Genomic DNA, 27,328 nt, shown 5'->3' with positions numbered 1-27,328 from the left:
CCCGCCGACTGCATCACGGGAGCGCACCATAAGCTAACCCCCTTGGGAGAGAGCTTCCCAGAAAGGGGTTAGCTGTTGCGGGGAGGAGCCGAGACAGCCGCCGAGGGACCCCAGAACAGAAGGATCGGGACCACTCTGTGCAAAACGAACTGCACAGTGGAAGTAAGTATGGTATGTTTGTTATTTAAAAAAAAAAAAAAAAATACCTTTACAACCCCTTGAAGGTATCACCTGACCTCACCTTACTGTAAGTATAAATTTGATTTCTATCTCATGCAGGTGCTGCTCTGCAGATGACGGGACCTTCTACATATGAAGCCAGAGTTGGATCCATTGCCCACATTCCCTGCACCTTCAAAGCGGATAAACTTCCTCCAGATCCCAAATATTTTGCAGTTGTTTGGCATTTAGAGGAAAAATATATCTTAAGCTATGATGACACTGTGACAACTGATCCCAGATATTCATTGGATAAAGATCAAGCACTGAATGGAATCGCTCATCTGACCATCTCTAATACATTCGTATCAGACGGTGGAACCTACACATGTTCAGTGACCGATAGCCCTGTGCGACGGGAGAAAGAGATCAAAGTGAAAATTTCGGGTAAATAAATTCAGATTTTAATTTTTTATTGCAAGAATAGTTATCGCTCCTTGCTTACAGAACTAAAATATTTTCACCAGCTTTATTCTCTCTATGCTAGCAACAAGCTAAAATGATCGATCCTGTATTTATATTTCACTTCAGAATTACAGATCTGCCACTGAGGTCTCATGGACACTGGACATTTTTTTACGTGGCTGTTAAGGCTTCATGTACACTACTGTAGCTCTTAAAAACGCTCCTAGCAGCAGCTTTTGAGCATTTTTTCTCTGCTTCTAGAAACAAATAGGGCCAGATTCACGTACAGCGGTGTATATTTAGTCGGGCGTAGTGCATCTCACATGCGCTACGCCGACGTAACTTAGTGAGGCAAGTACTGTATTCACAAAGCACTCCCTAAGTTACGGCGGCGTAGCGTAAATGGGCCGGCGTAAGCCCGCCTAATTCAAAGTAGCCTGGTAGGGGGCGTGTTGTATTGAAATTAATCGTGACCCCATGTAAATAAAGCCCTGAACGAACGGCACATGTGCGCGCATGCTCAGAATCACGTAGAATCTACGCCCTAAGAAACGTCGGCTCAATGGCAACGACGTGAACGTAACCTACGCCCAGCCCCATTCAGGTACCACTTACGTAAACGACGTAAAATCCGACGGCTGTTCCGTCGTCCATACCTTATCATTGGCTGCGCCTCATATAGCAGGGGTAACTTTACGCCGGACGTAAGCCTTACGTAAACGGCGTAGCGGGCGCAAGTACGTTCGTGAATCGGCGTATCTAGCTCATTTACATATTCTATGCGTAAATCTACGGAAGCGCCCCTTGCGGCCAGCATAAATATGCACCCAAGATACGACGGCGTACGGCAACTTACGTCGGTCGGCTGAAGCCATATTTCAGGCGTATCTAGGTTCCTGAATACAGGGCATAGATACGACGGCGCATCTTTGAACTTACGCCGCGTATCAATAGATACGTCGGCGTAAGTTGTCTGTGAATCTGGCCCATAGTGTTCTCCTCTGTGGCCACGCAAACTATTTTAGTCTAGAAGTGATTTTAAAGCTTTAGCTTATAGGAGCAGAAAAAAAAAATCTTTATTTTTTATTTTTGTGTTTTTGAGAGCGACAGCTGTCAAAAATCTGACAGCTCCTACAAGCTCCTAAATGCTGATAGCCACTGCTAAGCACCAGTTTCCATCTTTTTTTTTTCTTGGTTGCCAGTCCCCAGCGTTCTTAACAACCAGTGAATAGCTGGTTGTTAAGGAGTGGGCCGGCAAGCTGGCCGCCGCGTTCTTAACAACAGGTGACTCATTAGCTGTCAGTGTGGTTCCCAGCTAAAGTTTGAATGTAAATAAAAGAATTCCTGGCAATTAAAACTTGAGAAAAAAAAAAGCATGGGGGTCCCCTCAATCCATACCAGGTCCTTAGGTCTGCTATGGATTTTGAGGGGAACCCCACGCCAAAATTATTTAAAAAATGGCATGGGGGTCCTCACAAAATACACACCAGACCCTTATCTGTGCAATCGGCCCGGTAGGCCAGGCAAGAGGGGGAGGACAAGCAAGTTCCCTCCCCCGAACCATATTAGGCAACATGCCCTCAACATGGGGGGTGCTTTGGGGAGGGGGGCTCCCCCCAAAAGCACCTTGTCCCCACATAGGGGTACATAGTAAGCTGAAGCAAGTACCAGAGCAGCGTTCTCACCAACCGGGGACGGTGAAGAATCTGGAAAATTCAGCAGGTGCCAAGCAAGGGACCAAGCCAGTGGGGTCACGCTTGAGGAGTATCTGGAGTGTGTGGTAGAATTTCTGGCTGTTTGCAGAGCAGACAGACAGATATCTTGTCTCTAATTCAACTTAGTGAAATAACCCATCTTTAAGCTAAATAAGCTCACTCACCATCCATTCTCTGCCCATCCATTCAAGTCAAGAGACCTCACCTCACCAATTGTTCTCATTCTAGCTCCCAGTCATGTCTGGTTTGCCAACGCCCTCAGAGGCTGTTTTATTACCACAATAGGCTTCACAGACCACATCTGATTGGAGGAGATCACAGCATGTGACCATAGGAAGTGATGACACAGCATGTGACCTCCTCCATGGGAAGTGATGTCACAGCATGTGGGCTCAATACAACAAATGCCCATATATCGATTTGGCAGCACAGATAAACCCGTCCAACAGGGATTCAATATAGTAATATTCAATAACAATATAATACAACAACACCACAATACAGCAATATAACAACAACAATAGGATACAGTTCCTGATGAGAGGAGCTTATCTGCAGGTGTAGGCACACATCGCAAAACAGTGTTGATCAGGCACTGAGAGATGTCAGGAGCGCACACCAGCTAAATTGACAATGCTCTTGCAGAGCGGACGCACCCGGAAGGCGAATATCTGTGCATCACACAGGGGCCCTTTCGCCGGCCGACACCCCCCACTCCACAAACACCCTTCCCTTCTCCAAATCAGGAAGTTTATCTCCACCAGTCTGTCTGCCCCAGTCAGCTTTCTAGAGCGGGCTGAGGGAGAACCAACAATGGGTGACACTATGACAATACATAATAAATACATCTTTAAATTTCCACAACAAGTGCCAAGCCAGAGACCCAGCAGGGAAGTGGTGGTGACGCTTGAGGAAGATACTAAAGTAAGAAGATTAGAAGAGCTTACTGGATTCAGTGGCAGTGAAACAGCAAGTCTAGAAAGAGAGAGACTGGGGGGGGGGGGGGGCTCTGTGGGCTAAGAATCTACAAGAAGTGATTGTATAAAAGTAAAGGAGTTTGTTACAATTTGTGCTAGGAACTTTTCTAAGACTGTTGCCATAGGAGACAGCGCTCCTACACATGCAGATGTGGTGCCTTGCTGGATGCCTTTCCCTGCATGGCTGTCTACCTGTAGAAGTGTCAGTGTCTGCCAATTGACATTGCAACTACCCAAGGGTGTCCTGGCCCTAAACCCTCTCTCCCACAGTTCTGTTCAAGAGAAAATAAATCTCTTTGTATTCCAGAAGTGTCTGGCGCCCATGAATCTACCTTACATTACGCCCACTATGCCTTGCAATCCACTCTATACAGAAGGATGTCAGCTGTTCCTGGCTCTGGAGGTTCTCATTAGATTCTCATTAGACTAAAGGAGGCCTGGGACTTTGCTACAATTGTCTACAATGCAAAAGTTATGTGTGTTTTTCTTGATTATTGTGTGTGCTTTGTGTATTTCTTCCAGATCTGTGCAGTAATCCAGTGTGAGACTTCCTGTAATGAAGACCGCTCACTGCTGCTCTCTCTCCTTGTGCAGGGTGACAAGTCCTGTCTCCGCCCCCTCCTGTAGGCAGCCTTTAGTGAGTGGATCCTTCTGGGCCCCTCCCACAGCTCTCCTCTCTGCACAGGCTATGTACAGCAAAGTGATGATGTCATCTGGATTTTCAAAGGCGTTTGGTGCACACAGAGTGGATTTATTGACTTTGTTGCTACTGAGGAATAGGCTTTAAAGCGGAACTCTTTTTTCTCCCTGTGCAGTGGGCCTGTCCTCACACTGCACAGATTAACTGCTCATTTTATTCTAGGGGAGAGGAAAGCAGACATATAGCTACCTGCTCCGCCGATACTCCCCCCCCCCCCCCCACTAGACCGGACCGGCAGCTCTGTGCTCCAGTGGTCTTGAATATGGACTGCTCCATAGACAGGAACAGTCCACCACTGGACCGTGGGGGAGCATGTTTTTTCCGGAGGATTGGCGGATGAGTGAGTAGGAACTTAGTGCTCACCCCTAGAAAAAAGGAGCAGTTGACCCATGCAGTGCGGGTACAGGCCGGGTACAGCAATTTGGCTTTTAAAATTAAAGAGGAACTGCAGTCTGCTCACATAATTTGTAATACATTTGTAATAAAAACATCTTCACTAGGGTTGTCCCGATACCGATACTAGTATCGGTATCGGGACCGATACCAAGCATTTCCCCGAGTACTTGTACTCGGGGAAAATGCTCCGATACTTTACCCGATACTTGACTTTCCCTGTATCCATCTCCAGTTCCCCCATCCGTTCTGCTCTCTTCCTCCATGCTCCTGTGTCCCCCCCCTCCGTGCTGCTGCCATTCTGCTTACTCCCTCCATGCTCCGTGTCCCCCCTCCGTGCTGCTGCCCGTCTGCTCTCTTCCTCCATGCTCCTGTGTCCCCCCCTCCGTGCCGTACCGCTGCCATTCTGCTTACCCCCTCCGTGCCGTGCCGCAGCTGTCCTCCGTTCTGTCCTCCCCCTCCGTGCCGTGCGGCAGCTGTCCTCCGTTCTGTTCTCCCCCTCCGTGCCATGCCGCAGCTGTCCTCCGTTCTGTTCTCCCCCTCCGTGCCGTGCCGCAGCTGTCCTCCGTTCTGTTCTCCCCCTCCGTGCCGTAGCTGTCCTCCGTTCTGTTCTCCCCCCTCCATGTTTCGTGTCCCCCCTCCATGCTGCTGCTTCCCCCTCCGTGCTCTGTGTCCCCCTTCATGTCCTCCTCCGCCCCCTCTGTCAGGATGGAGAGCGGCGGTAGGAGCCGCTAAACCCGGCTCCTACCTTTTCTAAATGAACAGAGTCAGTGATCACTGACTCTGTCCATTCATATAACTGAGCATGGTAAACCGTGTTTACAATGCTTCAGTTTATGAATGGAGAGGAGTCTCTGTCTCCTGTCCATTCATTTCCAGTGCAGCTGAGAAAGGGACTGGGGAATCTGTGTCCTTAGTCCATTTTCTCTGTCTTAAAGGGGAGATGTCAGAGGTCTGTTAAGACCCCTGACATCTCACCAAAGACCCCCAACAGGGCTGATGAAAAAAAATAAAAATAATTGCAATAAATATTTTTTTTTAAAAATAAATAAAAATAAAATGTAAATAATAATAATAATAAAAAAAAAAACACCCTGACAATCCACCCCCCCCCCCCCTAAAAAACACAAAAAAAAAATACTGTCACATGACATAAAAAAAGTATCGGTAATCGGTTTTGGCGAGTACTTGAAAAAAAGTATTGGTACTTGTACTCGGTCTCAAAAAAGTGGTATCGGGACAACCCTAATCTTCGCCATTCTGAAGCTTCTCTCCAACCACTTTGCATATAATTTTATATATACTGTGATTCTGTACTTGCCAAATATGCTGCAGAAATCTTCCTCCACTGAGTCTGGATTTTAACTGTGGGCAGCTGAAGCTGCTTCCTGTTCACTTCCAGGATACACACTTCCAGCTCTGCAGCTCTCATTGGCCCTCTTATGACTCAACCCCCCCCCCCCCCTCCCTTCCTGGAAAACTTTCACAACAGTGAAAGAACAAGCTTTGCATGATATTATCATAGGCTAATGACCAGACAAGAAACAGGAAGTGGGCTGTATAAGGTATCTACTGGCAGGAAAAAAATGTTTTACTATCCAAAGTTAAAACAACAACAAGGGCAGAAGATTTAATACATGGAAAGATGAAAAAATTACTGAAGGTCTGCTTTAAGTTGCACAAGTTCACTTTACCTTACTGATATACTGTACATGTAAGCTTTAATGATTTTAATCTCATGCAGTTGCTGGTCTGCAGATGACGGGACCTTCTACATATGAAGCCAGAGTTGGATCCATTGCCCACATTCCCTGCACCTTCACAGCAGATAAACTTCCTGCAGATCCCAAATATTTTACAGTTTTTTGGTATTTAAAAGGAAAACATATCATAACCTATGATAAGACTGTGACATCAACTGATCCCCGATATTCATTGGATAAAGATCGAGCATTGAATGGAAATGCTTCTCTGACCATCTCTAATCCATCTGTATCAGACGGCGGACTCTACACATGTTCTGTCAACTACAGTTCTTTCCCAATGGAGAGAGAGATCAGCATGAGCGTTTCAGGTACAGAAATTCAGATTTGATATGTTATTATGGGAAATGTTATACTCTTCTTCTTAGATATTGCTTAAAACTATGAGTAATTTCCATTAACTTGAAGTCCTCTACCCCAGCTGCAAGATGAAATAACGATTAAGCACCATGATCAATCAATCATATATAATCATCAAACTGCAAATATATAGAAAAAACATATATAATGTGAGAGTTGGAAAGGAAAATGTCCAAAGTGCAGTAAAATGTATTAAATAAAGTCCATAATGTGATATCCAACATAACCGGTGAAGAAGATTTAATTCCAAAGTAAATCCAGTGAAGAGAAAAAGTATAACGCATCCATCGCCGCCACCAATAGATGAAATGGCCGCTCGCCTCAAGGGCTGACCATGAAGGTCAAACAAAGCTTTGATTATCCAAGAGGATGACTGTTGGGCACCACACTACACAACTCCACGATATCTGGTTTGACACTCCTAATCCATGATTTTCAGTCCAAGAGCATAAAAAACGCCATAGCTAATAAAAAGTAGTACATTTAAAGCGGAGATCCACCCAAATTTTTTTTTTAAAAGCCAGCAGCTACAAAAACTGCAGCTGCAGACTTTTAAAATATGGACACTTACCTGTCCAGAGCGCCCGCGATGTCGGCAGACAAGGCCGAGCAATCGCTCGGTCCTCGGATGCTGCCACGGCATGCTCAGTAGGGAATCAGGAATTGCGACTTCACTGCCCGTTTCCCTACTGCACATGCGCGAGTAGTGCGCCGTTACTGGTCCCCGCTCTCTCCTGGGAACAGTGTGTTTCACAGGAGACAGCAGGGGGGGGGGGGGGGAGTCTATGCCCGGGTGTGTGATTTGAGGCTAGGACGGAGGATCACCTTCCATCCTATACCCCTGTGATATTTCCAATTAAGAACGGCTGCTCATTAGTGATGCATTAGTGATGCCAATCAGTGCCAAACAGTGCTCATCAGTGCTGCCTATTAGTGCCAAACAGTGACCATCAGTGATGCCAATCAGTGCTATAAATCAGTGCCAATCAATGCTGCCAATCAGTGCCCATCATTTTTGTCAATCAGTGTGCATCATTTCTGCCAATCAGTGCCCTTCAGTGCTGCCTATTAGTGCCCAGCAGCACCGCCTTTCAGTGCCCATCGGTGCAGCCTATCAGTGTTCATCAGTATGGCCTATTAATGCTCATTAGTGCAGCCTCATCAGCGTACATCAGTGAAGGAGAAAAATTACCTGTTTGTTAAATTTTATAAAAGAAACTAAGAAAACTTTTTTTTTTTTGTGTTTTTTTTTTTTATTGTTTAGCAAAAAAAACAGAGCTGAGTAAATACCACCAAAAGAAAGCTCTATCTGTGTAAACAATTATAACAATTTTATATTGGTGCAGTGTTGTATGACCGCGCAATTGTCATTCAAAGTGTGACAGCGCTAAAAGCTGAAAATTGGTCTGGGCAGGAAGGGGGTAAAAGTGCCCAGTAGGCAAGTGGTTAAAGACATTTGTATTATGGTCAAAGGGTAGAGCCCCTTTCACATGGGCACTGTCATGTGGCAAAACTGGGCTGCTGAAATGAGTTTAACCCTTTCATGCCTAAGCCTATTCCTGACATTTGTTGCTTACAAGTTAAAATCCATATTTGTTTCTAGAAAATTACTTAGAACCCCCCAAACATTATATACCTGTATATATTTTTTTAAGCAAAGACCCTAGAGAATAAAATGGCGATCACTGCAATATTTTATGTCACACGCTATTTGCTCAGCGGTCTTTCAAACACAATTTTATTTGGGGAAAAAATACACTTTCATGAATAAAAAAAAACAAAAAAAAACAGCAAAGTTAGCCCAATTGTTTTGTATAATGTGAAAGATGATGCGACGCCTGGATCGGCTCTGTGACATTAGCTGACAGCAGACTTCAGCCCTCTGTCTGCTGAAAATGGGTCACAGGAGTGCAAAATGAACTGCATTCCTGTGATCTACAGGAGAAGGACAACCAAACAAGCTTCTCCTTCAATGTCCCTTATTATTCCTATTGTTCACAGATGTATTCTTCTAACTATTTGTGGATCAAAACATTCTTATGTAGCGCCCCCTTACTTTCAGTATGGGCACTACGCTAAAGTTAGTGGGGAATGGCAGAGATATTTTGCTCCCATTCACAATTTGCTAAATTTTGGGCTGCTGTCATTCCTGACCTGTCCTGTAGGTCAGTCTGCGCTCCAGGGGTGTCGTCACCACCCCTGGGTGACAGGTGGCGCTAGAGGGGTTCTGGCAGAACCGCTTTCCCCAGCAGCCAATTAGAGGAGTTTTCCCTCGCGGAGCATGCTGGGGGAGAGTATATCTGTGGCAGACGCCATTTTTCTAGGTCCTTCGCGGGTTCCCGGTTCCAGGTGCGGCACCCACCTTCAGGGTGTGCGCATCCAACGGACCCCGGTGATGGCCTACCAGGCCGGGGTCGCATTTTACGCGGAGTTCCATGTTCCTGAGAGGGGCCCCAGTGACTTACTGGGTTCCCGATTTTGTTGAGGAGATCCCAGGCAGGATGCCGTTCGATGGGGGGTCGGCTTGAGGAGAACCCGAGGGCAGGTTGTCTGACAGGGCTTGAACGAACCATCGGGGATCTGGTGACCGGAATGTTGACAGGTACACTATTTCTGTCATCCGGTGACCTATGCTTAATCTACTGGGAGGATTCGCTCAATCTCAATTTGTTCATTTAGCTCATTCAAGTAATTGGCCTGTGGCAAAGGCCCGTTCCTCCCAGAAACCTAAAGTGACACTTCGGCTGCCAGACTTGTGGCAGGAGTCTGTCCGGGGGCACTTCACCCACTCTGGCTAGAGTGGCGACAGATTTCAATTGATACTACTGAGAGCAGGATTGCTCGGTTCATATCCAGGCCTGATACTGCAAAGTTCTCTCTTGCTTCATCAACCTTTTCTCCTCATTTGATGTTGGCCATGTTGGGCCTGGAAATAAAGCATTTAAAAACCTTTATTCATTGACTGGACATTCGCTCACTACTCTACTCATCAAATACACCCCTAGACAACACTGAGGTAACTTAATATGCTCATCCCAACAACAACCAGCGGCTCCTTTCGGGGGTAGCGCTACACGTGGGGGCTCGTCCGGGATTTTGGCTGTTGCCATTGACAACGGAAAATTGTGAGTAGCAATTTACTGAAGAGCGAAGTGTCATGTACTAAGAACTGTCCGGCTACGAGGGAGTTAACCTCGCACAGCCAAGCTTGGGCGTACGTGCCGCATAGCACGCGCCTGCAACGTGTCTGGACAGGTCCTTCAAGTGAGAGGAGCCACCCTCCCCTGCGTGAGATGTATAAAAGGATTTTGCGCCAAGCCAGCAGAGCACCGCCCACGAGCAAGGAAGAAGGAGAACCGCATGGTGATGTCTGCCTTCCTGCAACCGGGTGTTGCCCCTCCGCGACTGAGGCCCCCAACAACCTCACCAAGGGTCCTCAGCATGTTTACACCGTCGGGAGTGTCTATCACTGACACAGGTGTTCGCTTGACCTCAGAAGGACAGTTCGTGCTATTGTCCAGCGGAGGAACGGAGATGCTCTGACTGACCTGTCCTCAGTGCGAGGAACTGTCCGTCAAGATTCAGCCTTTTGCCCGATGCCAGAGATGCCGGGCCTATTTGTTCGTCGCCACATCACCCGTTAAGACTCCAAGGGAGTACAGGGTGAATTTTTATTACAGCTGCCGTCACCGCGGAGGAGGAACCCATAAGGCCGGAGCCATCCCCATCAGTGGAGCTCGTAGAGCCGGAGACTCCCGACATAGAGGTCATCTCAGTCTCATAAACCCTGACCTTGCAATCGGCTACCCCGCCACCTTGTTCCCCGGAGGTAAGCCCTATGACCGAAGATGACCCAACCAGTGTGACCAGCTTATCGGACGTGACCAGTTTTTCGGAAATGACAAAATTGCAGGCCGATACCACTTCAGAGGCCACTCCATCCACAGCGATCTCCGTTTGACGTACCTCAGTCGAAGTGGGACCTGTTCCAGCCTCCCGCGGCTGCGGTCAAGGCCTACCCTCCAGCCACTCCTTGCCGGATAGGGTCAAAGATCCCACAGCCAAACCTTGCGGATATATACCTGCAGAGGAGCTGCACTCTTCCGAGCTTGATTCTGTGTCTGAAGATGAGAACAGACTGGAAAGTTTATTTGAACCAAGGTTCCCGGAATCACAAGGCTTTGGAGGATCTCGTGTCATTCCCGGTAATCATAGCGCATCCCATGGGTCTCAACAGCCGTCAGTGAATGTTCCGCAGCTAACCTGGGGAGTCGGTGAGTCCATTTCTGTTCCCCTGGGCCCCTCCGGATCCACATCAGAACTATTGTGAAGAACTTTGGAGGGGTTGGGTTCAGTCAGTTAGAGGGGGTCCTTGCCTACTTTTTCACCGCAGTACTGGAAGATTCAATGAGAAAGGAATTGTTCTGCCTTTTTTTACTTCCCCTTTGATGCTCTTTCTTTGCACGTGAACTGAACTGTTGCAGTACCAGAGCACTGACCGCTAGGGGAAGTGTTCTGCAACGTTTATATTGCAGGACAGAAATGTTATTTATTTTATATTTTATATTCTTGCAACAGAGATTATTGCTCAAGCACTTATCTTTAGGACTCCCTGGGAGGAAAGGAGATTTTGCGCTCGGACGTGAGCGTGCAGTCTCAATTCTGACCTTGGAGGTTGTACATAGATAGGAATTTTATCTTGTATACTGTGAATGATTTATATTTCCTATGCAGGTTCTGGACCCACCCACTAATAACACTGCAGAGAATGGGCAGCTAGATAGATAGGGTTGTGTATGTTTGTATGTCATGTGTTATTTAAATGATGCCAATATTGTAATTGATGTTACAATTGTGTTCTCTTTTTTTCCCCCTTTTCTATCTGGTTAGCAAGTATCAGGCTGGCATTCAGGCTTGAATGCCTAAGGACACTGGGGACAGTGTCATTTCAAGTGGGAGTATGTAGCGCCCCCTTACTTTCAGTATGGGCACTACGCTAAAGTTAGTGGGGAATGGGAGAGTTATTTTGCTCCCATTCGCAAATTGCTAAATTATGGGCTGCTGTCATTCCTGAACTGTCCTGTAGGTCAGTCTGCGCTCCAGGGGTGTCGTCACCACCCATGGGCGACAGGTGGCGCTAGAGGGGTTCTGGCAGAGCCGCTTTTCCCCAGCAGCCAATTAGAGGAGTTTTCCCTCACGGAGCATGCTGGGGGAGAGTATACCTGTGGCAGACGCCATTTTTCTAGGTCCTTTGCGGGTTCCAGGTGCGGCACCCACCTTCAGGGTGTGCGCATCCAACGGACCCCGGTGATGGCCTACCAGGCCGGGTCGCATTTTACGCGGAGTTCCTTGTTCCTGAGAGGCGCCCCAGTGACTTACTGGGTTCCCAATTTTGTTGAGGAGATCCCAGGCAGGATGCCGTTCGATGGGGGGTCGGCTTGAGGAGAACCCGAGGGCAGGTTGTCCGACAGGGCTTGAACGAACCATCGGGGATCTGGTGACCGGAATGTTGACAGGTACACTATTGCTGTCATCCGGTGACCTATGCTTAATCTAATGGAAGGATTCGCTCAATCTCAATTTGTTCATTTAGCTCATTCAAGTAATTGGCCTGTGTCAGAGGCCCGTTCCTCCCAGAAACCTAAAGTGACACTTCGGCTGCCAGACTTGTGGCATGAGTCTGTCCGGGGGCACTTCACCCACTCTAGCTGGAGTGGCGACAGATTTCAATTGATACTACTGAGAGCAGGATTGCTCGGTTCATATCCAGGCCTGATACTGCAAAGTTCTCTCTTGCTTCATCAACCTTTTCTCCTCATTTGATGTTGATGTTGGCCATGTTGGGCCTGGAAATAAAGCATTTAAAAACCTGTATTCATTGACTGGACATTCGCTCACTACTCTATTCATCAAATACACCCCTAGACAACACTGAGGTAACTTAATATGCCAATCCCAACAACAACCAGCAGCTCTTTCAGGGGTAGCGCTACACTTATATATCTAATGTACAGCTTCATTAACCGTCCCTATGTCCTCTACAGCCCGACCTCTACTCTCCATACTCAGCAAGAGTGTCCAGAGAAATAGAGAGAACACCCTGACCTGTATGGCCAATGGATTCTTCCCTAATGATATCGATGTTACGTGGTGTAAAGATGGAGAAGTCCTGAAGAATCAGTTCATGGGAAAATCGCTCAAATATAACAATGGAACGTACCAAGTAAATAGCACTGTGACAATCACACCGAGCGATGATGACCAGAACAGAACGTTCTCCTGCAGAATCCAACATGTTTCCCTACAAGAACCTCTACAGAAGGACTTCCAGCTCTCCTATGAAGGTGCGAATAATCAGGACTTCCAATCAGATATTCTTTATGTGATAATGTATATCCCCCATGTATGTGCCAGTAACAAGCTCTACCTTCTTAAAGAATTAATTCAATTAATAATTATAATTGTCTTTTATTTCTCCAGAGTCCTCATCTCATGTGGTGATTATTATCGGTATTGTCATAGCAGTTGTGTTGATAATTGGGATAATTGCAGCTGTCATTTTGTGTAGACGAAAACAAAAGAGAAAAGGTAACATACCACATTGAGCTCTTAAATAAAATAATCATCAGACTGAAATAATATTCCTTTGTAAATTCCAGTTTAAAATGTATTTTTTTTTCAAATTTTTTATGGGCTTATTCAAACTCCTCTTTAACTAACCCCTTAGTGCTGCCTCCCTGCAGCCCTTTAAAGTGGAGGTTCACCCGAAAAGTTAATTTTTAACCTTAGATTGAGGCTCATTTTGTCAAGGGGAAGTTTTTTTAAAATCGAAGCAGTACTTACCGTTTTAGAGAGTGATCTTCTCCACCGCTTCCGGGTATGGGCTGCGGGACTGGGCGTTCCTATTTGATTGACAGGCTTCCGACGGTCGCATACATCACGTCACGATTTTCCAAAAGTAAAATTCGTGACGCGATGTATGCGACCGTTGGAAGCCTGTCGGAAGCCTGTCAATCAAATAGGAACGCCCAGTCCCGAAGACCATACCCGGAAGCGGCGGAGAAGATCGCTCTCTAAAACGGTAAGTACTGCTTCGATTTTAAAAAAACTACCCGATTCCCCTTGACAAAATGAGCATGAATCTAATGTTAAATTTTTTTTTAACTTTAAGTAGGCTTTATTGTCCGGGAGGCGGTGCTGCTTCAATATCATGTGAGTTAAACAGGTAGGGGAAGTATATCAGAGGAAAGTAACATTTAAACAAAACATGGCAAAAATGGGTTAAACAATTTGAGCCAAGAGTGGCCTTGTCGGCACCACCTCATTCAACAACTTTCAATTACAAAGTTGCAGGAGCCAGGTGGAAAACAGTGACTGTAACCATTCAGATGTAGTCACTGTTTGGGTATTCAGACTTGTTGGAGTGGATAGGGAAATCGATTTATGGAAATCTAGTCATGTATGTTCAGAAAAGTGTCTCCTTTGCTTCTAGAGTTCTTAAAGAGACACTGGGGGTTATTTACGAAAGTGCAAACTACAAGTGCAAAGTGCACTTGAAATTGCACTTAAAATGCACTTGGAAATGCAGTCGCTGTAAATCTGAGGGGTAGATCTGAAATGAGGGGGAAGCTCTGCTGATTTTATTATCCAATCATGTGCAAGCTAAAGTGCTGTTTTTTATTTTCCTTTTATATCCCCCTCAGATCTACAGCGAATGCACTTCCAAGTGCGCTTTCAGTGCGATTTCAAGTGCACTTTGCACTTGTAGTGTAAAGTGGATTTGGTATGTGGTAGGGGGTGGTAATTAATATATCAATATGTGTGTACAATTGTGATACCAATTAACAATTAATTTATATTATATCCTGTGAGAATAAATTAATAAAAATACTAAATTAATGTCCAGTGAGGCAACCAATGCCAAACCATATGATAGATAAAGGCCCAACTTGTGTTAGATGAAACAAAAGTAGATGCTTCAAATCCAATGGAAAAACAACCACCAACAACAAATCTTGCTGTGCTCGATGATATCTCCAAACCAGGTAGTGCAACTTTAACCCTTCACCATGTTACTCGCAGGTACGACACCCAAAGTGCACCGGTAATTGTAGTGTGCTTACCAGATTGTATGGACCTCTTTAATGAAAAGATGGTCTAGACCGCTTATGCAGGATAATGCCTGCACACATATCAAAAGACAGAAGTGAAATGCGAAGACCTCTTTCCTCCGATATTAAAGATGAGACATGTAACAGAAAAACACTTCCATAGTGCAACCTATTTTATTGTATAAAATTTGATAAAAAAATCACGGATTCCTCCACCTCCGTGTCGGCGTGTGTTCCAGTAACAGCTGCTCGCTCAGACCAGGGAAACCGTATCGGACGTAGAGCATAGAGCCCTACGTAAATTTTGTAAATAACCCCCATTGTCACCTTGCAATGCAGGCCATATAATCAACTTACCAGCAACGCCTTGCCACAGACCTGATCACTCTCCTAGGGGGTGCAGCAGTGAGGACGTTTGGGTGAGTATAATGGGGGGCATTTCCAGAGATGTTGTCACTGTGGCCTGTACTGACAGGATATATATTTGCAAATTGCATGTTGTGCACTTGTTCTTACTGAATTCATTTGCAGCTTCTGATAGATCACCACCCGACGGCAAAGATACGAGAAGAAGTGTCACTTTCTTGGAGCAGATAAGTGGACAACAAGTCAATGACAACAAGCAGTCAATTAAAGATAGGGAGGAAAACCAGGGACTATTAAACATAAAGAAAGGTATGTTGTATGGAGTGAATTTTTTTTTCGAACATGCTGCATTTTTTAACGACGTTTTAAACGATGTTGTTTTTCGGGTTGTAAAAAATAATCGTGTGTGGGCTAAAACGACGTTAAAAACCCGCGCATGCTCAGAAGCAAGTTATGAGACGGGAGCGCTCGTTCTGGTAAAACTAGCGTTCGTAATGGAGTAAGCACATTCATCACGCTGTAACAGACAGAAAAGCGCGAATCGTCTTTTACTAACACGGAATCAGCTAAAGCATGGAACTTCCCCTTTATAGTGCCGTCGTACATGTTGTACGTCACCGCGCTTTGCTAGAGGATTTTCTAAAAACGATGGTGTGTGGGCAACGTCGTTTTAATGATGAAGTTGGGCAAACGTTGTTTTTTCTACATGCCGAAAAACGCTGTTTTTTTTAATGCCAAAATTATCGTATGTACGCGCCATTAGTGTTATCTGGGTCTACTTTATAATTTACATGTGTTAATGACCTATTTTAAAGTTGAACTCAACTGAGATCCTCTAGTACAGTGTTTACCAACTCCAGTCCTCAAGGCACACCAACAGGTCATGTTTTCAGGATTTCCCTCAGATGAAACGGCTGTGGTAATTACTAAGGCAGTGAAACTGATCAAATCACCTGTGCAAAATAATGGAAAGCCTGAAAACATGACCTGTTGGTGTGCCTTGAGGACTGGAGTTGGGAAATACTGCTCTAATGCCCTGTACACACGGGCGGAATTTCTGTTGGAAAAAAGTTTGATGGTTTTTCGAACCTTCGAGCGTTAAGAACGCGGTGACACACAACACAAGTTCAATGCTTTCGAGCATGCGTCTAATTGTTTCTCAGCATGCATGTTTTTTTCCTGTCGGAATTCCATACAGACGAACGGATTTTCCGGAAAAATTGAGAACCTGCTCTCTATCTAAGTCCGTCGAAAATTCCGACCCTGTGTACGTGGTATAAGACCTTTGTATAGCCACTAATAATGTAAGATACACACTGGAGTTACTTTGTCCTAAAACACAACCCATCCTGACTATCAGTTCTAGACAAGCATTTGACTACCCAAAGCACAATGCAGACACCAGCTAACCAATGTCAAGATAAAAACTCTAAATAGATGGGGCAGAGAGGACAGGATATTTTCTGGTGGGCAAAATCTGGCTGGTGCTCCAAATTTTTGGGGAGGCGCAAACAAACTGAAAAATTCTGATCAACCCTCATCAAACGCAGCCTCGCTGTGCCCATCAAACGCAGCCTTGCTGTGCCCATCAAACGCAGCATCGCTGTGCCCATCAAACACACCCACTTTGTCCATCAACCGTTGCCACTGTGCCCATCAACTGTTGCCACTGTGCCCAGCAAATGTTGGGGATTGGTCAATGCTTCTCACATGTACTCCATGCCACTTCAACTCTCAGCGATGCCCCACTTCCATGACATTCTCACTCAAAGCAGGGGAGCTGCCCAAAAGCTGAAGTACATGTCAGTCACCTACTGCTACACTAACCACTCCCCTGCCCCCAGCTCAAAAACAAACAGGCCTAGTTTGCAACAAAGGCCAGCTTAAATTTACCTGCACTGGCAGCTAACACCCAAAACACCCTGCACTCAGCACCTACCTATGGTAGAGAGTGCTACACTGAGTAAAAACAATCCTATTCTAGCTCAGAATTGGTATTATCAGCAAAAATTCCACTGGCAAGATTTGGTAGCATGAGTTTAATTACTGATAGGTATTGCCCTCCCTTGAAATCATTTGGGTTGTGTTTGATTCAGTTCTTCTGTTGGTTTAATTGTATGTGTATAATATGGCATATGGTTTAACATACTGACCCTACTATTTTATATTTTAGAGGATGAGAAAAATTCATCTAACATAGCAACATATCCAAAACTTACTCCAAACAAACCACACCGGTCTGTGCAGAAAACTGGAAGCAAAAGTCCTGGATCTTCTGAAGAACCCCTTTCAGAAATACATTTACAATCACCTGGCCAACATTCAACTAGTTTTGGTGTCTATTCACCACCATCAACTGTTAAACAGAAACCAGAACTGAAAGAAGGGGAAAAAAAATGTGTAACTTTGCCTCCAGTAAGCAGTCCTCAAAAAGATAATCCTGAAACAGCAGAGAATAGTAAGTAACTTGGTTAACAGTTTGGAACGGCATAAAGCTTGATTATGGCTAATTTGAGCACTGATACTACTTGTATCTCAGAAAGTTAGAAAGCCAAGTGTTTTTACTTATTTGGTTATGGATGGTGTGTGGAAGAATAATGCCACATACACACGATCAGGCTTTTGCCCGACCAAAAGCTCATCAAAATTCCGACTAATTCCATCGGAGTAAAATAAAACATGTTCTATATTTAAACTCTGAAGGAATTCATTGGAATTTCCGATAGAATTTCTCCGATGGGACATACACACGGTCGGAAATTCTGATCGTGTGTATGCGGCATTAGGGCATCGGTCAGCTTTTATTTTTCTTGCAATATCCCATGGCACATAATACTGGAGCACTCTCTGCACTCCCTGGTGTGTGCTGTGACAACCGATATATGCCAATGTCAGTAGAAATCAATGAGGGGAGGTCATATATGCACACAAATATGAGGTTATCATTGCATTACAAATCACAAAATAAAGTTTCCGCAACGTTTTGGGGCAATGCAGGAATCGTATATCTAATGCCGCGTACACACGATAGGTTAGTCTGATGGACCGTTTTCATTAGACCAAACCGATCGTGTGTGGGCCCCATCGGTTATTTATCCATAGGTTAAAAAAATTGGAACTTGTTTTAAAATTATCTGATGGATAAAAAAACCTATAGAAAAAAACGATCGTCTGTGGGCACGTCAATCGGTTAAAAATCCACGCATGCTCAGAATCAAGTCGACGCATGCTTGGAAGCATTGAACTTAATTTTTTTCAGCACATTGTTGTGTTTTGCGTCACTGCGTGCTGACACGATCGTTTTTTTAACTGATGGTGTGTAGGCACGACTGATCATCAGTCAGCTTCATCGGATAACTGATGGAAAAATCAATCAGACCGTTTTCATCAGACTAACCTATCGTGTGTACAGGGCATAAGGTAAAAACTACAGTCAGTTTTTATTTTGCCATCTGTTTCCTATTAAGAAGATTTCCCCTGACTTTGTGTTCTATGAACTCAACAGAAAATGAGAGGATATCAAGTATTTCCAATGTAAGGAAAATCTTAGTCAGATATCAGAGGAAAAAGTGTCCACATTATTCCTGTTCTGGTGGAAACTCAAAATGTTGGATTTACCCTCACTATAATTTCCCATGACAATGGTGATTAGGACAATTAAATAAAGGGGCATCTTCATAGTGGGGGAACAGACATCAATATAAACCTGACAGTGCATATTTCAATTGAGATATGACCAGCTATAGCTGCCAGTATACTTTCTCCCAATAAAAAATCATATGATGTTAAGCCTTCATGTCAAAAAAGCCTTTTCAAAAATGTATGAGGTTATCTTCACTATGTCTTGGCTGTGAGACTTTTGGAGTTTCTTTCAATTTCTTGATACTTCACCTTCAACCTACTTTATCATAAACAATCAACTCTCTCAGATGTACAGGAGTTCTAGACAGAGCTGCCCCCTCCACTTCACTTCCTTACCACTTCTCTTCAGTTAAAACTTGGATTTTTTGCTCAGAATTTTGGAAGCCATCCCACAATTCCACAGAATCCAATTTGGCTTTCATATACCTGTACTTAAAATCCCAGCTTTTGCTGATGACACGTTTCTGTTTATTTCTAACCCTAGACAATCCTTTCCTCACTTTACAAGCCCCATCATTCCATTAAAGCGGAAGTAAACCCATCGATGTAACACTTAAAAAAACTGTTAACATTCCCGGCAATGCCGGGAATGCTAACTGCACATTGGTTGTGCTCTCAACCAAACTGTCAAACCATCCAATGTCTGGTGTCATAACTGATCACATGTGCAGCTTCATGGCAGTTGAAGATTGAACAAAGGCCAAGATGGCAGCTTCCTTGGCTGAAAAAGATAGGAGGGTTTACAATCGCTTTAAGGAAAATCTGCATAGGAAGGATCTCAGCTCGGTTACAGTCCTTGACCTGGGCCAGGTGGTAACAGCCTCCAACTTCTGTGGGTCCATAGCAACCCCTCCTGCAGAAACAACATGTAACAGGCACTTGCGCTGGAACATATACGGCGACTGCACGATGATGTCATCGCCCGGTGCCGTGTGCGTTCCACCGTGGAAGTGCGCCGCAAATTAGTGCCTTACGCACTACAGCTGTCCTGCACCTATAAACAGAGCGGTGTGCAGACTGCACACCATTCTATTATTGTCGGCCGTAGCCGGCTTGGCTACCAATCTATAGCTACCATCAATCCATCCCCTCAAGTAAACGAGCAGGAGGGAGAAAACCGCCGCTCCAGGTGAGTGCACTGTGCAATCAATGTCCTCTCAGAACCAGATGGGTGCCAGAAATGCACAAAGAAAAACTTGAAGAGGCGATATGGACAGCCGCACACCAAAAAACCTTGAAAAGGTAGCCTTTAATGGTAAAAGGAAAAAAGCACTACAAAACACAGCAAGCAGTGGGGTGTATAGCTGACGCGTTTTGCACTAGGCTTCTGTGCTTAGTCATAGCTAAAAACAAAATGAAATACATTCCAAATATAAACATCCATCTAAAGTAAACGAGCAGCAACTGAGTAACAGCGCCACTTGGATCCATGCTACCACTTGGTTATATACTGCCTCCTTCCACGCTGCCCATCTTAATGCTGTGGCTGGGGACACCCTAAAGATATCCTGCACCAGGAGACCCTCCAAGTTGGAATCCCATTGCTGCTGCAATGCTCTGTGTACTCTCATCCTCTGCAAATGGATAAGTACCATTACTACTATGCTGCTTGTCATTACTTGTTGTGCTTTCAAGTAATAGTTGTGGAATATCTTAAGGCCACATGCACCGTCAGATCATTTAAGCTAAAGTTACTTTTCTCAAGTTATTGCTACTTGAATACAGTATTATCATATTGCTACGTGCCTGACATACGTTCTTAAATGTATATGCGCTTCGTCCCTAAAATGCTGAACATGTTCGCTCTAACTTTTTCATGCTAAGGCTCAAAGGTTTCTCATACCTGCTCTCTTAGTAGCCCAATGCATTTCCTTTATGTTAAAGTGATATGATGTAGAGAACCCCCAAACTCCTGTTCTCTGATTGGAGTGAGGCCTGGGGTCCCGTTCTGATAATCACTATACATAGAGTACCTGCATTGGAATCTTTAATGCAGTTGTACTCGTTGATTTTTATTGTAATCTTTCTATGCTAGAGGTTGGAGGCTTGTTGTAATACCTCTGCCCTTAGCAGCTCAACGCATTCCTATATGTGAGAGAGATGATGTAGTGACCCCCCCAAACTCCTGTTCTCTCATTGGAGTGCCGCCTGGGGCCCAGTACTGAAATCTCACATAACATAGGGAGGTGCATTTAATTCTTTCCTTAACCGCAGTTGTGGTTTAGCTCCCGTTCACCGTAGTTTGTGACACAACATGACCCAGGTATATGACCGAAGTTCTATAGAACTGACACTTCTCCAACGACACCATTCTCTCCATCAACAGCTGAAAGGTCGCAGGGGCCCCCCGACAAGCCTTGAGGCATTCAACTGATTTTGTAGAACCCCAAAGGAAAAATGAATGACGTTTTCTCTTGGTCTTCCGGACGCATGGGGATCTGATAATACCCACTCTTCAAATCGAGTACACTGAACCACTTGGCCCCAGTAAGACACTGGATCGCATCTTCAATGCGGGGTGTTGTGTACTGATCCAGGATGGTGCGCCGGTTCAGAGTCTGATAGTCAACCCATTCTTCTTCGGCACCACCACAATGGGGGATGCATAAGGGCTCCTAGACTCCTGAATGACTCCTGACCTCTTTAACTCCACCAACTGCTCTCGTAAGTCTTCCAAATCACTGAGGGGTATCCTTCTAGTTCGCTCTCGAAAAGGGTTTATCTTTCTGCAACCAGATTCTATGTTGAGCACTTCTAGCACACATCACATCGAAATCATCCTTTTGAAAAGATATTCTCCCATCTCATCAATTGGGACTTCATTCTTTTCTGCCAAGCATGGGATAAGACTTCGGCACAACGCTGAAACTCCTTCTGCAGCTACAGTACCTAACCGCGACATTGTACAATGTCGCAGCTCGGCAGCGGCAATATTAGCCACCCGTGACCCCCATTGCGGGAGACAGTGCCGAGCTCTGTCACTCCACCCGCTCGCCGCCCCCCAATGGATTCCTATGGATGCGCTCGTGGGTGCGGGGAGCGCGAGAAGCACAGCCTCGCCGCAGCGATTTCCAGCACAAAGATTGGTAAAAACCCACAAGTGATTTTTTTATCACTACTATTTCTTTATATTGGCTTTTGGAATTTACAAGTGCGACAATTTTGAAATTGGATGGAAGGTTTAGCACTGGGAAATCCCTTTTTAACCACTTGCTTACTGGGCACTTAAACCCCCCTCCTGCCAAGGCCATTTTCAGCTTTCAGCGCTCTCACTCTTTGAATGATAATTGCGCGGTCATACAACACTGTACTTTCCCACAAATTACTATTTTGTAAAAAAAACAAAAAGAATAAAAAAAAAAATACAAAACCGTTTTATATTTTGTTATAAAATTTTGCAAACTGGGAATTTTTCTCCTTCATTGATGTACGCTGATGAGGCTGCACTGATGGGCACCAATGGGCTGCACTGATGGGCACCGATAAGGCGGCACTGATGAGCCCTGATAGGCGGCACTGGTGGGCACTAAAAGGTGGCATTGGTGGGCACTGAGAGGTGACACTAAAAGGTGGCACTGATGGGTGGCACTGAAGGGCATTGGTAGGTGGCACTGGTGGGCACTGAGAATTGGCACTAATAGGTGGCACTGATAGCTGCCAGTGATGGGCACTGATCGGAACTGGTAGGCGAGACTGATATGCAGCACTGCTAGGTGGCACCGATGAGGCACTGACTGGAACCACTGGTGGGCATTGATAGGTGGCAGTGATGGGCACTGATAGGTGGTACTGAGTGGCACTGACAGGTGGCACTGGTGGTCACTGGCAGGGGGTTACTGGTGTGCACTAATGAGGCTGATGTGCCTCTTCCACTGGGGGCCGATGTCCCCTATGCAGGAGCCTGTGATCGACTTTTTTTTTCTCCTCACGCTGTCAGCGCGAGGAGAAAAAAGAAGATTACCGTGCATTGTTTACATCACGTGATCAGCTGTCATTGGCTGACAGCTGATCACGTAATAAGGGGCCTGAGGCCGGCCCCTTACTCGGATCTGTGATCACCCGAGTCTCAGTGACTCGGTGATCACAGCACGTGCCGCAAGCATTCTGCAGGGGGCGTGCGGGGCGTGTGCAAATGGGAGGACGTCTATTGACGTCCTCCCGGCAATTGGGGTCCGCGCTGTAGCCATCATTTGGCTATAGCGCGGGCCCCTAGTGGTTAAAGATAAAAAGTGCATTTTATATACATCTATATGGATCAGACCAAAATGAGGAATGAGGAACAGAGGGACATTGTTCCAAATCAGGGACAGTCCCTCGAAATCAGAGACAGTTGGGAGCTATGCTGAAATGGAGCTAAAGACGCATATCGTTTCTGTGCAGCGCGCTCCACAGCTGCCCTGAAGATATGTGAACCGGCTCCATAGAGAGTCGGTCACATTCTCCTGCTATGCGAATTGGGTGCGGGGAAACCCAGCTTAAAGAGTATTGTCTACAGTAAATGTTCACGCCAGAATCATGGCTGCAGCTGCAGTCATGATCCTGGTATAACCACTTAAACTTGACGATGTACAACCTATTGCAAGACGTGGATATAAAGAAAAAAGAGGTTTCATCTATAAATTTCCAATGCCGTATAATAGTCTGTGAAAATCCCTTGCATACTGTACAGCATTTTTTATTGTAAAATGCAATGTCTAATGCATTTACTATTCACTCTGTTCCATTCATTGACACCCTGTCTGAATTTCTACAGGGCAGATGCCTGATCCAGAGGTTGGAGAGATAACAGTACCAGAACTGATAGCCGGACAAAATGCAAAACTGTCATGTAGACTTTGTAATTATATTCATGGTAAGCACAACGTTTCATGGCATGTAAAAGTGAAATCTACTGGTAATGTCCTTGCTGCAAGTTATGATGGAAAGAAGCACCCAAGTATAGAAAACGTTGAGGCATCTAAAGACCCGAACACACGCATAGCTTACCTGGCTTTACTGCCTGTGGAGAAGTATGATGATGGATCAGAATTCATCTTGAAAGTGGACCTTCCAGACTCAGATCGTGTGATAGAGAGAATTACACGACCCGTACGTGTGAAAGGTGAGCGGTTCCTCTATATTATACCATATAATAATCATGTAGTGTGGTTGTACAAAAACATCATGCAGGTATGGTGAAGTGCTGGATCCCAGAGTAGACAAAAAAACGGATCAGTCAGATCTAACTTTTAGAGGCAGCTCTCTTTCAGTCAAGGTATTGTAGCGCTACCCCCACAGGAGTTGCTGGTTCTATTGGGTTCTCTGTTCTTACCTTGAACTCTACAAAGACCTCTGTACCTCCGACACCTCGGGTAGAGGTAGACCCCTCAATAAACACAGATTGATAACTTTTGGTAAGTGCCTCAGGGTCACCCTGAAATGAGGCTCGAGACCTCAAAGTATGATAAGTTATATTAAAGTGATTGTACACTTGTACAGCCAAGGAGGATCACATCCCATTGGCTAAGAGATATATCAATCAAATATTTAAAACAATGCTATCCACGGCGTCCTTGGATCAACACAAGCACATGACTCAGCTCTATTAAAGGGGTTGTAGAGGTTCGTTTTTTTCACCTTAATGCATCCTAAGATGCGTTTTACCAATGCCAGAGTCATTACACACTACAATGTGAATAGATAAGAGAATACTGTCCCTGTTCCCCTCTTCCTCCATTACCTGCACTAAAAGTATAAGCACATGGCTGTCCCTGCTTCTGCAGAACCTCCTTCTCCCGCTCTCTGAAGTAAAGAGAAATAACTCACATGGGAGTTAGCACGCTGAGGACTGATTTTGGCCTCTTCTTCCTGGAACATTGAAGTCAAAATGCGGAGGGTGGGAGGGGAAGAGGGAGGGGCTGCAGCATGGACAAAGCATTATTGGCTATCACTGAAAAGAGATGCAAATATCTCCCCTCCCTTTGATGGTCGGGAATGGGACACTGAAATAACATCATCCAGCCCTGCATCTTAGTGCTGTATGCCGTCCTCCGCACATTACAGGTTGGAGATGTATTTTGCACACACAGGGGCGGGTTTAGGGGCGGAGGCACTGCTGCTCCTGGAGCTTGCTTCTGCCTGCTTGTCATTATGATATGCAGGAGACCCAGACTGCAGAGAGAGGGACACACTGAGCAAATCGGTCCCACTGAGCCATCGGCCCACCAGGAAACTCCCGGTAGTCCCGATGGCCAGTACATGCCTGGCTTCATGTCCTCTATCACTTGCAGTGTTGCCAACCTACCAGATTGAAATTTACTGACATGACACCCAAAATTTACTTACACAGCCAGGTTTTTACTGACATTTCCAAAATGTACAAAATTACAGTTTTAAGTGCAAATTTCTGTATTTAAACTACAAAGGTACAATATGCAATTAGCAATGTGATTTGAGGTGGATATTAGGGTAAAAACCATATTTCATGTTTTCGTTTACAAATAGTAAGTAGCTCAGGGACAGGACAAGAATGAGAATGGGTGGGCACATACGCATTAAATTGACTCTCACAGTGACACTGACAGCAGCACAAATGATGACACCTTACCGACACGACGTATCCCCTCCTGAGTCACAGTGACAGTCTCTCTTCATGCCAGGTTGTCCCTTCGGTCCACTGCAGTCCAAACAGCACTGACAGTTACGCTCCCGGCTTACCTTGCTCCCATACACAAGGCTCCGGCCGCTCCCCTCTCCCTCTTTGCATCACACAACGTGCTCAGGCACTGCCTCCACTAGACCGCTCCCCCACCGGTGCCACCAAAACACACTGTAGCATGCACTCAGATGGTAATGCGCTGGCTCCAAACCAGAACTGTGCATGCGCAGTGCTGAGCCGTGCTTCACAACCATATTTTTAACTGGCAAACCTTTTCTTTTACTGGCATTTACTGGCAGGACAAAAATGCCAGTTTTTTACTGCCTGCTAGTAAAAATACTGGTGGTTGGCAACACTGATCACTTGCCCACTTGCTGGAGCCCCTGGGACTATACACGCCTCTATACCACATCAGCGTTTTGGATATAATCTTTATTGGAATGCACTGGCAGTGCTGTCCCAGGAATTAGGCTTTCAGTAGAACTTGCCTATGATTATTTAGCTGGTCCTTTCATTGCCCCTATAACCACCTGGCACATTTTGGTGTTGTGAGCACGATTGGCCATCCATGGGGTATAGTTAATTGGATCCACTATAGGAGAGAAGGCTTGTACCTTTTAACAGACAGTTCCCTTTGAAGAAGCCCGATATATGGGCGAAACATTCCATCTTACCGTCCTGTAAAAATGTGATATTTATTCTTGCGCTATCCTTCAATTTTACTGTCTTTTATTTTGGTATTCAAAATAAAAATATTTTTAATAAATTATTTCATATACTTTTTTTCTTGCACCCTAAAAAATACCAACACCATTCTTGCCTGCTTTAATTGCCCATAAACCAGTGATACCCACATATTTTATTGATATGCCCATAGTCCATAGTGAGTGATAGCTGCTCCCAACCACCTACAGTATGCAGACCCCAGAGCAGTTGAAATGGCTCCTTTGATATGTAACTTTGGGGGAAGCTGCCATTCATCACAAGGAGTGGTGGCCCCTTCCCCACAGAGCCCTGAAATACTAACTGCCCTGAACGGTCGTCAGGTGATCACAATTATTATCAAAAACATATGTATTACTTTTTTTATTTTTCTTTACTGATGTGAATGCAATAAAAAAACACTTAAATGCTTTGTAAATTTTATCTTGTGTTCATTTACACTTTAATTTTATTTTAAATGTTTGCAGAAAGGAACCAGATTCAAGGTAAAATGAAGGACCAATGTACAGAATCTCCTACAACAGATATTTTAGCAGAAATCAACGAGCCTCAATCATCTGACCAACAACAAACATACAAACCAGAAAATGAAACCTTAAAAGAAAGTTATGAAGAGCAACCAAAATCTCCTGTGAAAGTGGAGAAGAAAGACAACACTGATGCTGTCTTAGCATTGGTTAGTTCTTCCTCCAAACTGGAGCTAGACGATCAGGTAAAATTCACTAATCTTGATAACATGGAGGAAAAAAAACCTAAACAAAATCCTCCCCATCCCCCATACACTGAAGAGAATATAGGAGACTCATCTTTAATGGGAAAAGACCATAAAGTAGATGAAAGTCTAGGAAGTCAAACACCCAACCAAGAAGAAATGATTGACTCCAGCTTACCAATAGACATTTCTTCCCCTAAATTGGAGGGAGGTGATACAGAGGAACTCACTTTTCTTGATAACACGGATGTTAAGGACCTGACACAAAATTCCGCCCTTCCTCCTATGTAGAAGAAGATCTAGTAGAATTGTCAATGAAGAAGATGGACGATAATGAAGATCAAAGCATAGGAAGTAAAACATCTGACCAAGAAGAACTCCTTGACACCATCTTACCAATAGACATTTCCTCCACTAAAATGGGGGGGATGTGAAAAAGGAATTCACCATTCTCGATAACATGGATGTAAAAGAGATAAAGGGTGAAAACTCTGCGCCAAGTGAATGGAATGGACTTTGATTTATTACCATAATATTTTTTTGTGCTTAAGATTGGGACTGAATATTATTTGCACTAATTGATATTTCACAATATTTTTTAATCA

The 27,328-nt window shown here is 44.9% G+C and overlaps 1 protein-coding gene across 1 annotated transcript; it reads left to right on the top strand.

Moving 5' to 3' along the window:
* Positions 1-248: 248 nt before the first annotated feature.
* LOC120922643 lies at positions 249-27,328 on the top strand. Its single transcript, XM_040334733.1, has 8 exons — positions 249-606; positions 6,154-6,483; positions 12,577-12,876; positions 13,013-13,120; positions 15,175-15,318; positions 17,183-17,467; positions 23,405-23,752; positions 26,479-27,328. Exons 1-8 carry the CDS (start codon positions 294-296, stop codon positions 27,012-27,014), a joined length of 2,364 nt encoding a protein of 787 aa, XP_040190667.1. The 5' UTR covers positions 249-293; the 3' UTR covers positions 27,015-27,328.

Source organism: Rana temporaria, unplaced genomic scaffold (assembly GCF_905171775.1).
Source record: "Rana temporaria unplaced genomic scaffold, aRanTem1.1, whole genome shotgun sequence".
Classification (NCBI taxonomy): Eukaryota; Metazoa; Chordata; class Amphibia; order Anura; family Ranidae; genus Rana; species Rana temporaria.
The sequence above is the reverse complement of the archived record's forward strand: the minus strand, read 5'-3'. Positions and strand labels throughout refer to the sequence as shown.

Excerpts from the sequence above, each read along its gene's own strand:
- LOC120922643 (XM_040334733.1), top strand. The coding sequence starts at position 294 with ATGACGGGACCTTCTACATATGAAGCCAGAGTTGGATCCATTGCCCAC. Across the intron at positions 13,121-15,174 it reads ACGAAAACAAAAGAGAAAAG|CTTCTGATAGATCACCACCC; the intron begins GTAACATACCAC and ends ATTCATTTGCAG. Across the intron at positions 23,753-26,478 it reads ACGACCCGTACGTGTGAAAG|AAAGGAACCAGATTCAAGGT; the intron begins GTGAGCGGTTCC and ends AAATGTTTGCAG.